Genomic DNA, 10668 nt, shown 5'->3' on the forward strand with positions numbered 1-10668 from the left:
TTCACACATAGCTGCGCGTGCGCGCACACACACGGGGGCGCGCGCACACACACACACAACATTGGCAGCAGGTACTTTAAATTTGCTGGAAAATATTTCTAAGAAGTCAAAAACCTCCTGCTGAATTGCGTGCTCTCCTATTGGCTAGCCAGACCAGTTGAGGGACCTGATTGGTCCCTGATTCTGAGGACCGATAAGAACGGCTATAAAATCCCTGGGTGCAGCTCTTGGGCCCCCAGTTTGCAAAAGGCAGAGGTGCAAGAAGGAGCGACTGCAGCAACAGCAGCAGCAGTAACAGCGGCGGTCGTAGCACACGAGTCCTCCGCAGGAGCGGCAGCAGCAGAAAAAAAAAAAATCCTCATCAAATCCTCACCTAAGCTTTCTGTGTATCCAGATCCACATCTTCACTCAAGCCGGGAAAGGGAAAGAGGAAAGGGGGGGGGAGGAAAAAAAAAAAACCTAGCAACTTAGCGGAAACTTCTCAGAGAATGCTCCAAAACTCAGCAGTGCTTCTGGTGCTGGTGATCAGTGTTTCTGCAACCCATGAGGCGGAGCAGAATGACTCTGTGAGCCCCAGGAAATCCCGGGTGGCAGCTCAGAACTCAGGTAAGCAGCAAACCCAGGACCGGTTTCTCCCCCAAAGAGCTGTCCTCATTTGCCTCTCGCTTTTGCAACTGTGTCTGTGACGGATGATCTTGATAATAAATGTGCTTCATGCCTCATGGCAATAAACTGCCGGTGTAATCCAATAGCCTTAGGACGTGGAGCTCCTTTGTTTAATGAATTGCATGCAACTAACGAAGAGGCTGGACGCTCTGCTGAGGGTATTTCATTGCATAAGCCTAGCCTGATTGCCTGAAATCTGGCACGTACCCTTTTTGGGGGGGAGGGGGACGGGGAAAGGCTTGAATACTGGCATGCCTCAGAGCGCTCTTATACTTTCCAGAAGCTGATCTGAGGTGAGACCTGGCTTGTCTGATGCAGTTTCTCTTCCTTGCCTCTTAAGACCCTAATAACTTGACTTCCCTACCTCTTCAGCGAGCACAGAGCGAAGCTCCCTCTTCAGACTGATTTTTGGAACCATAGCCCTCAAGCCTGACAAATCCAGGCTTGATTTGTCAGAGAAAGCCCTACACACATCCCACCCCCAACACTGCCGCCTCGCTCCCTCCCAGCTCCTGGGCTCCATTCAGTCATCCATACAGCCCCTTGGCCAACAAGCCCCTTGAAAAAGGGATATTCCTGAAACCTAGCAGCTGTTTCTCCATGAGGAAGGGCTCACTTTGGTGCTGACTCTGGGAGCAGTTAATTGTGCACGATCTCGGCCTGTGAGGGAGAGGAGGCATTGGGAAGCCGCATTGACACATCTGCCTCCCGACTTTTCCGGCTTCACTTGCTCTCCTCCTTCCACCACTCCCTCTGTCCTCCAACTGTCAGCAAAGATGGGATCCCAGGTGTCAGAATACTGCAGAGATGCTCCCCTTGGAAGAGCGCAGGTCCCCGCTGAGAGGAGGGCTTTTGCTTCACTTCCTTTTGTACTTAGTTGCTATAGAGATGCAGTGATTCACAAATCGAGCTTGCCTAAAACAATAGCAGCCCTAATGCATATTAAAACTGCTTAAAGCAAAGTTATAATTTGAACCCGTGGAAATATATAATTAGGGAAATGACTTGTAACATCCCAGAGGTTGCGGGTGGTGGGAGGGGGTGGGGAAGCCTAACTGAACCACGCTTTTGATCTCAGGGGAGAACCCCATGGCTTGAAGGCTGCAGATCATTTCTTGCCGAGCTGCCTGCCAGAACACTCCCCCCCCCCCTTCTGTGGGAGAGAAATTACTTTTATGGGAGATCTTATCCACAACGTAGAAAGCCTCGTGCAAGTTTTTGTGGTTTTCTTCCAGTCTTGCACAAGGGATGACTTTGCCTTATTATTCCACACCTGAGTTTCTCTTTTCTTTTTAAGGCTTTTAATGTGAAAGAGACTATGCATGCCTCTCTGCACTGATCTGTAGTGGAGGGCTGGGGTGAAACATGAATGGGTCAGATTCCCTTCAGCCAATAAGAAGGTTAAAGCCCCCAAATCAGAAGGGTCTCCAAGTGGCACATTATTCTCTGCCATTTAGACTAAACTCCCATGTGCTTTTCCCAGGCACACATCTTTTGGAAGCTAGATGGATTCCCTGGCCCTCCCAACCTCTTAAACCTGACCGCTGGCCACTGCCTTCTGCCTTCCCATGCTTTCAAGTGCCAAGCAGCGACCTTTGATTCCATAGAGCTGCTTAAAGGCACTCTGCATTTCACAGACTCCAACTGCTCCTCTCCAGCCACCAAAATCTTATGTCCTGAGACCGCTGAGAGAATGTGTCTCAGAGGGAGAACTCCTTCCCAGTCTGTCCTGTGCTCTGGCTCCTGTAAGCCAAGGGGCGTGGTGTACCCCCTCTCTCTCATTTGAATGGGTCCATCTATTGTCTCTTGTGACAGACTCCTAGGATGTGTTCTTCTGACCCCTCGTTTTTTTTTGAAACTGACCTCTGCACCCACTTGATCTCCCAACCCGGCCGTCCACAGGCCAATCCTGTGTGACCTGGATTGGATGGCTCTTTCTCTTCCAGCTGAAGTGGTCCGCTGCCTCAACAGTGCCCTGCAGGTTGGCTGTGGGGCTTTTGCATGCCTGGAAAACTCCACCTGTGACACAGATGGGATGTACGACATCTGTAAATCCTTCTTGTACAGCGCTGCTAAATTTGACACTCAGGTAATAAGAATTTGACCCCTGCTCACACTGGCTGCCTCTCTTTAACAGTGTCAGACCATTGTTCTTAGGAACTAGTCTTGTAGGGAACCAGCCCTGCCTCTCAGCCTCCCCACTGTAAATTCCCATCTCGACATGTGTAACACGCACACGTGGCCAGGAACTAGTCCTGTGTGAGACTCTCCCTGCCCAACTCATGCCGATCAAAAAGAGCTGATCTGATGGGGGCTCTTATATGGGGAGGGAGTAAGATCCAAAAAGCTTTTCTTCCAGAGGAAATAAAAATGTGCTTCTAACAAAGAAGTTCTTTCCTCCGTGTGACCTAGCACACCCCCTCGTGATCTGAATTCTCAAAGTCTCACCCTCCAGAACATAAAACCAGATTATGACTATTTTCAAGCAGCAGGGTGGTTGATTATGGTCCATCTCTTTTTTCCTCTAATCTCATTTCCTTTCGGTGGAGCTCAATTCTCAAGGGAGTCTAAGGGAGGCGGGGCATTCTTTTTAATCCCTGGCCACAGCATACAATCTTCCCATCGCAAGGACATGCAGATGGCCATGATATGGTGCCAAGGCGACCCCCCTTGAGCTCCCCATGTTGTATGCCCCATCTTTTTTTTGTCAAGTCAAGCTAACGCCTTCCTTCGATCCTCCCCTCCTTGGCAGGGAAAAGCATTTGTCAAAGAGAGCTTAAAGTGCATCGCCAACGGGGTCACTTCCAAGGTCTTCCTCGCCATTCGGAGGTGCTCCACGTTCCAGAGGATGATTGCTGAGGTGCAGGAAGAGTGCTACAGCAAGCTGAATGTGTGTGGCATCGCCAAGCGCAACCCCGAAGCCATCACGGAGGTCGTCCAGCTGCCCAATCACTTCTCCAACAGGTATGAGCTGAGACCATGTTTTCATCCTCAGCGGAGGGGGAGGGGGGTGATTGGCTGGCAGAGCCAGACTGGGAGGGAGGTTTAAACCGCCACAGTCACGCTCTTATTTTAGCTTGCAGCCTTCCCAGCTTTTGCAGGAAAAAATGTTTGTGATTGGTTGTGACAGTTTAAGCAGCTTGGGGGTTTTTCTCCTCCCCTCCCCCCCACCACTGTTTATAGGAAAAGTCTTCCCTGGCTGCTCAGAGACAGCTTCATCTCTGCAGCAAGCCTGGGTGCATTTTTATCGTCTGTTTCTTGCCATAAGCCTGAAGGGAATGGTGAAGTTTCTGGAAACAAGCTTTTAGACATCAAATTTGGCTGAAACCACAACTGTACAGCAGTAAAATAGGCTGCAATTAAAAACTTTGGTCAAATGTCAAAATGCAGACTTTTAAATCCGCATGTATTTTGAATCAGTCCTAAGCTCAATAAGAGATTTCACTGAGTAGCCCTGAACAAGCCACCTCACTTCTCTTAGATTCAGATTTTCTTTGTGAAAAGGGAAATGGCTGGACTGGGCCATGCTCACGTTCCTTTCCAGGCCTTATGTAATCTCACTGCATTAGTTCCAGATTTCCTAGGGTGAAGTTCCAGCAGGTGTCCAGATCACATTCTCATCTTAGTGTTCGAACACTACCCAAAGCCACTGAGTAATACCCAAGCATCATGTCTTTCTGAGCCCCGGCTTACTGCCATCCTCGGCCAGGACTCAGCTCCTCATACATGAGAGGGCTGGCATCCTCATTCCAAGGGCATGGCCTGGAAAGGTTCCTGCAAAGACAGCACTGCAGATGGGGCTGGCATGGAGTTTTTGGCAGGAGTAGTGCAGACCAGTCAAGTTTAGCCTACTATGATGCCTCTCACCCTAAAACTGGGCTCCCAGTCCTGAAGGTCTACTCTTCTTTGACTCTCTTGCCAAATCTAGACACATTCACGGTGGTCAGTCCTATGCATGTTACTCTGACCACCTGAGAGGGCAGACTTATCAGATTAACTTCCTACCCAGGTACCGCCACCCTTCTTCAGAGAGTGGCAAGTTTTCTGGGGCTTAGAAGTGATTTTGTCATATATACGCAATAGAAAAAGCTTTTCCTCCTTAGAAAAAGCTTAAGGTGCCTAACATAAACATTTTGGGAAATTGCCGATTCAATCTTAACTCCAGGTAGTGCCATCCAGAACCTCAAGTCAATTTATAAAATTCATTTCTCTGGTCCTTGGAAGTGACTATTTGATGGGGTTCTGATTTTCTCAGAACAGGACAGTCAAATGCACCACTTCTCTCCAGTGGCCTCTTTTTAATCAACTTTAGTTTTAAAATTCTCCTAGGGATATTCTATTGCCTGGAAGGAATGGGGCATGGGGCAGGCACACCTAATCGTTGGAGATTCCCTTCAACCATGAGGAAAAGAAATGAATTCTTAGACAAGGCTCGAGACAAAGCATGTAGTCGTGCAGTTGGCAGAGGTGAGGCAGGGGTGTGTTAGCAAAGCCATGACTACAGGTTTAGATCAAATTGTTCAGGGCCCCTGTGACAAATCATGATCTACACTATGGCACGTAACCGATCTTAAGGCAATATTCATCTCCCTATTTCAACAGAAGTAGCATCTTCCATTTTGAAAGGAGAGGTCGTATAGAAAGAAACAGACACTAGGACTGGAGATCCCGACCATTATTCCTTTTAATGGGTGTTTTATATTTAAAAACCTTTAGAAAATTGGTCACAAAGAATGTGACCTTCTCCTTCTTTCATCTCAGTGGGGAATGGCCAGCCCTGGAAGACCAGAATCTTCCATCCAACCTTTCTCCAAGAATTTTGCTTCAGTGGGCTAATATTATTCCTGTTCAGGACTGTAGAGATTTCCGGTTCCATGCTGGGCTTGCTTTGCTCTATTTAAGCTCCTCGTCCTCCTGAAACATCCTGCTTTCCCAGCCTCTGCCCCACCACAGACACACGCGAAGGTGGTGCCAATTGGCACAGAATTGCAAAAGGAAGTAGTTACAGGTTCATTCCACCTTCCTGTGACTTATCTAGCATGAGATTCAGGGCTGGGAGAATCCAAAAGCCTGTGACTGGACCAGGAGCTGAATTGAGAGGGTTTTCTATGTATGACAACATGCACCGGGAAGAGAAAGGTAGCTGGAATGTCCCCCTGCCCAAATTTGCACACTGTGCTTTTAACCATGAGGAAAGCAGACGAAATTGATGAGGCATGCAGGCAATGGAAAGCTTGGGAGCCAATGAGACCAATCCAGTTCCAGAGTGGGAAAAACTGACAAAGCTTCCAACAACTCTCTAGGGCATGGATAGGGAACAGGAAACAGAAGAATAATATTGATCAAGGGAAACAAAGGACTATTTATAAACCTTCACACAGAATGTTCCTAGGCAGTATGTGTGTATTTGGGTAAGCATGGCTGAAACAGTAGCTATGGAGAATATCTGATCTTATTCTTTACCACAAAAAAAAAAAAAAAAAAAAAAAAGGTCAGGGATGGAATTTTCAAAGTGGGGAAAAAAGAAACACGCTTAAAAAGGTCCTTCCAGGCTAGGTTATCAGAACTCTTCATCCACTGAGACTTTGCAATACCTTCAACCCTCTATAAAGATAAAGGAATCTTCTTGAGTAGGTCTAATTCCTTTGCAAAGAAGGGTCCATAAGTAGAGCTGCACTACTTTTTTGTTAGATTGAGAAAAAATATGTATTAAATTCCTAGAAACAGAATGTCATAGCAGAAGACAACTGCAGAGGTTATCTAGACTAACAGCCTCATTTTACTGATTAATGAACAGAGGCTTGGGGAGAGGGGTGACCTAGTAAAGGTCACACAGCTTGGGAATAACTAAGTTGGGCCTAGAATTCACATGGCCTTGAGCCAAGCTATTTGATTTCTACTTCAAATATGGCAGCCAGCAAAACCTGCAGGAAATATCCACAATCCAAAAATAGAATACCAAGCACAATTGAATATATGTGCACCAGGGTGGTCAGGAATTCAATTTGTATGCCTTCTCTTTCCTAAAAGTAAGGGCACCTCTTGCCAATAACTACAGTAATAAGACTCGGAACAAGAAGGTGCTGGATAAATATGTGGCCATTGCTAAGTCAACTTTCGCTGGAGACATCACCTCTTAAAGAATCTGACTTTAGTGAATTGCAGGAAAGATCTCATTGACCAGCCCAATCCCACAGGTCAACGCCACAGTCCAGGCCTTTGACAGAGAGGCACAGGGCTCACCTACTGCTCATGCTGACAAACTATATAGAAGTCACTATGTTGAAGGAAGCATGACAAATTTTCCAGCCTTTGAGACTTTATATCCTAAAGAGCTCCCTTAGTCTTCCCTTGTTAACAAAAGTCAAGAAGGGAAAAGTCAGGGTAGATTGGTGGGGGTAGGGGTCTCTAAGAGCAGTCAGGCTGACAAGGGTCATCGTCAAGAAATACCAAGATCGGGTGTCATACTGGGGCTGAAAGAGAAAGTGGCAATACTGAGAGGTACAAGTCCTCAGAAGATAAAGAGAACAGGTACTTTGACTAAGTAGGGCCTGAAGGAAACATGTGGCTCTACAAATGCAAGGCTGGCTACAGAAGCTTCCCTGAGAGCACCAGACTTCTTCATCCAGACAAGAGCTTTCAGGTCCTTCTATGGAAGAACTTTACATTCTTTGTGTTTCTAAGGAAAGATCATATTTTCCAGTCCACTTGGGGGTTTGTCTGGCATGAACAGCTTCTTCTAAAAGTGGACAGGTTAACTTTCTACATCATAAAATCTTTATTGGAATGGTAGGCGATCATAAATTTAAACTCTGGGATCTAATCATCCTTTGAAATAGATACAGCAATCAAGGGTAGGTCCCAGCAGAGCCTAAGAGTTAGGAGATACCTGGAGAACTATGTGGGTATGTCCATGTCTGAAGCTGTTGGTACAAAGTCATCCATTCTCTATTTTGCCAAAACCAATTTCCTCCCCATTTTACCTTCCAAGTGAGATCTACTTTGATTCATGTGCTTTTTAGTCCCAAAGGACTAGAAATGTCCTTTGTGCCAGAGAAGTGCAATTTTAACCATAGTTAGCTCTAATTCTCCCTGGAGGAAGGGGTATCACCCGGCCGGTGTCAGTGACCCTGACACTGCACTTGTCTTTCAGTCCCCACCTTCATTCTGCTCACCCACAGAAGGGTGACCGCTTTGCCTCATTACCCACGTTCCACCCGATTTACTGTACATCCTTGAAAGGACCTCTCTGGGGGGTTAAGTTATTCTGGAAAAATGTTTGATCCTGTGCTCTGTGTGAGTTAAAAATAAACAGGTTTCTTTTCATGGAAGATCCTGTGGCCCCAGAGATCCTCGGGCTCCTCTGAGAGTCTCTTATTAGTGAATACAGAGCTAATGGGTTTTGACAACTGCCACCTCAAAATGGAGCAGATGCATCCCAGCCTAAATTGGAAAATACCTGAACTGTCTTCCCAAAGAACAGGACAAGTAATTTCTATGCTATAAATATGAGACAGTTTAATCTTCTTTGAACCGTGAGGCTTAGTGGCATTGATTAGGATGTTGAAGGAATTTGCCCCAAAGATGAAGGTAATTTCTACCACACACAAGAATTTTTTTTGTAAAATTCACTAGGCCTATAGGTTATTTTTCTTTGGGGAATCAGAAGTTACAGAAGAGAGAAGCCTACTTTTAAAATGCCATTGCTAAAGTGGCCACAAAATACATCAACAAACGTGCAAGGAGCAGGCAATATAGCATGATGACACTGGGCCAGGGTAGATGTAAAGAGTAAGGACATAGATCCTCCCTCCAGTAACTTCACCATCTAGTCAGGGAAACAAAACTATCTCAAAACCATCAAGGGCTGGCCTGTGTGATGGTAACCAAGCATCCATAAGACATCCAAAATGGGAAGAGGCCAGCAGAACCTAGAACAGAGAGAGAAGGCTTGGTGGAACTATAGACGCATGAACCCTTAGGGGACCACTAATCTTTCCAGTTCAATATTCCCATTACCTGGCATTTGATTTCTGACTATAATATATCCTTGGGGGGAAACTAGAGGTGAGAGGCAGTCAATAGCCTTTATCAAGACCAGCCAGTAAGGGAGTTAGATTTTGTAGAAAAATGCATGAGATGCAGAAGAGAAAGAGATGGAAGTTGTCAGAAGATGCACACCTCGGCCCACACCACCAAGAAAAAAGAAAATTGCAAAAAGCAGCAAAATAACTGTGCATATACAATGGCTACTGATACCCGTATTGTGTGTTGGGCTCACATCCTCTTCAGCTCTTCCACCTTAGTTTCTTCTCCCCAAAAGGAGAGTTGAACGAGTCACTAACTGGTTTCTGTGATCCCTGCTACTGCTATGATTCTGATCCTAAAACATTTAGTCACCGCTGTTAGCCTATTCTTCAGTGTGTGATCTAAATCTCCTGAACTCTAAACACCAAGACAGACTTGTCTAGCACTGTGCAGTAAACCAGGGGGCACATGCACTCAGGCTGAGGGACACTGCACAGGGCTGTGCAGCAGAAGCCACTTGCAGCATCATGATGAGCTAGTTACATTTGCATGGTCTGGCCCTGCTCTCACTGAGTAACCATCACCTGTGCTCTCTTTCCCAATGCAGATACTATAACAGACTCGTCCGGAGCCTGCTGGAATGTGACGAAGACACAGTCAGCACAATTAGGGACAGCCTCATGGAGAAAATCGGGCCCAACATGGCCAGCCTGTTCCACATCCTGCAGACGGACCACTGTGCCCAAACGCACGCGCGAGCTGACTTCAACAGGAGACGCACCAGCGAGCCACAGAAGCTGAAAGTCCTCCTCAGGAACCTCCGAGGTGAGGGGGACTCTCCCTCCCACACCAAAAGCACGTCCCAGGAGAGCACATAACCAGGGGGAGGTATTCACCACCTCACCAAACTAGTTATCATTTTAGTGGTGTTCACGCACCAACATTGAGTGTTCTGTGCCTGGTTTGATTTTTTTTTTTTTAAGTAATTCCTATTTTCTACCCCCCTTAAAGAAAATTGCATGAAACTAGGGTTCTGTAATCAATATCCCAACATTCTGCAATGGCAGCATTTCCACCAACAGAACACACGTGATCATTCTGCCTCTCCTCTTCCCAGCTCCCTTCAAACGACCCTCAAACACAAAACATTTATGTAACTTCCCCAGTCACTGTAAGCTGAAGATGTGGAGCCCTTTAGAATGGTTGCCCCAATAGAGTTAGCCAATGAGAAACTTTATTTAAATGCATGTCTTAAATGCTCATAAAGATGTTAAATGGAATTCGTGTTATGAATCTATGCTGGCCATGGATGAATATGAATGTCATGTTTGAATTCTTGATCTCTAATGAGCTAGTGTCTTAAGGTCCTGATCCTCCAATACCTAATTTCCTTTCCAACACATTTACCAAATTGCTCGAGCCTGGCTCTCCAACCAGACTTGGAGCCTGCATCTTCTTGCATCTAATGAAAAACAAAAAGCTAACATCTTTATGTACTGTAACTGCTCAGAGCTTTAAAAGTATCTTTAACAATTGTCTTAAAACCAGAGAATCTTAAGGTCTAACTGTGGAATATAAATAGCTGAAAACTAATGTACTGTACATAAAATTCCAGAGGACTCTGCTTGGACAAAGCAGTATATAATAACTTTATTGCATATAGATTTAGTTTTGTAACTTAGCTTTATTTTTCTTTTCCTGGGAATGGAATTAACTATCTCACTTCCAGATATCCACATAAATGCTCCTTGTGGCCTTTTTTATAACTAAGGGGGTAGAAGTAGTTTTAACTCAACATCAAAACTTAAAGATGGGCCTGTATGAGATAGGAGAACCAACAGGTTTATCTGAAGGACCCCAGGCAAGATGTTAATCTCCCAGCCCACCTCAACCCAGAGGCTACTCTTGACTTAGACCTAATCCTGAAAGAGCTCTGTCATGTCCTACTGGGAATTACTGGAACCAAAAAAGAAC

The 10668-nt window shown here is 45.8% G+C and overlaps 1 protein-coding gene across 1 annotated transcript; it reads left to right on the forward strand.

The window, feature by feature from the left end:
• The first annotated feature begins 237 nt into the window (after nt 1-237).
• Nucleotides 238-9634, forward strand: STC1 (stanniocalcin 1). The gene is made up of 4 exons (XM_003793961.2): nt 238-606; nt 2613-2755; nt 3419-3630; nt 9302-9634. Exons 1-4 carry the CDS (start codon nt 489-491, stop codon nt 9570-9572), a joined length of 744 nt encoding a protein of 247 aa, XP_003794009.1. The 5' UTR covers nt 238-488; the 3' UTR covers nt 9573-9634.
• The last annotated feature ends 1034 nt before the right edge of the window (nt 9635-10668 follow it).

Source organism: Otolemur garnettii, unplaced genomic scaffold, assembly GCF_000181295.1.
Source record: "Otolemur garnettii isolate 467f Iridium unplaced genomic scaffold, OtoGar3 scaffold00074, whole genome shotgun sequence".
NCBI lineage: Eukaryota > Metazoa > Chordata > Mammalia > Primates > Galagidae > Otolemur > Otolemur garnettii.

Bases quoted from the DNA above. Each gene is read 5' to 3' on its own strand.
- STC1 (XM_003793961.2), top strand. From the start codon at position 489: ATGCTCCAAAACTCAGCAGTGCTTCTGGTGCTGGTGATCAGTGTTTCT. The intron at 607-2,612 runs GTAAGCAGCAAA...TTTCTCTTCCAG, and splicing joins GGTGGCAGCTCAGAACTCAG to CTGAAGTGGTCCGCTGCCTC. The intron at 3,631-9,301 runs GTATGAGCTGAG...TTCCCAATGCAG, and splicing joins CCCAATCACTTCTCCAACAG to ATACTATAACAGACTCGTCC.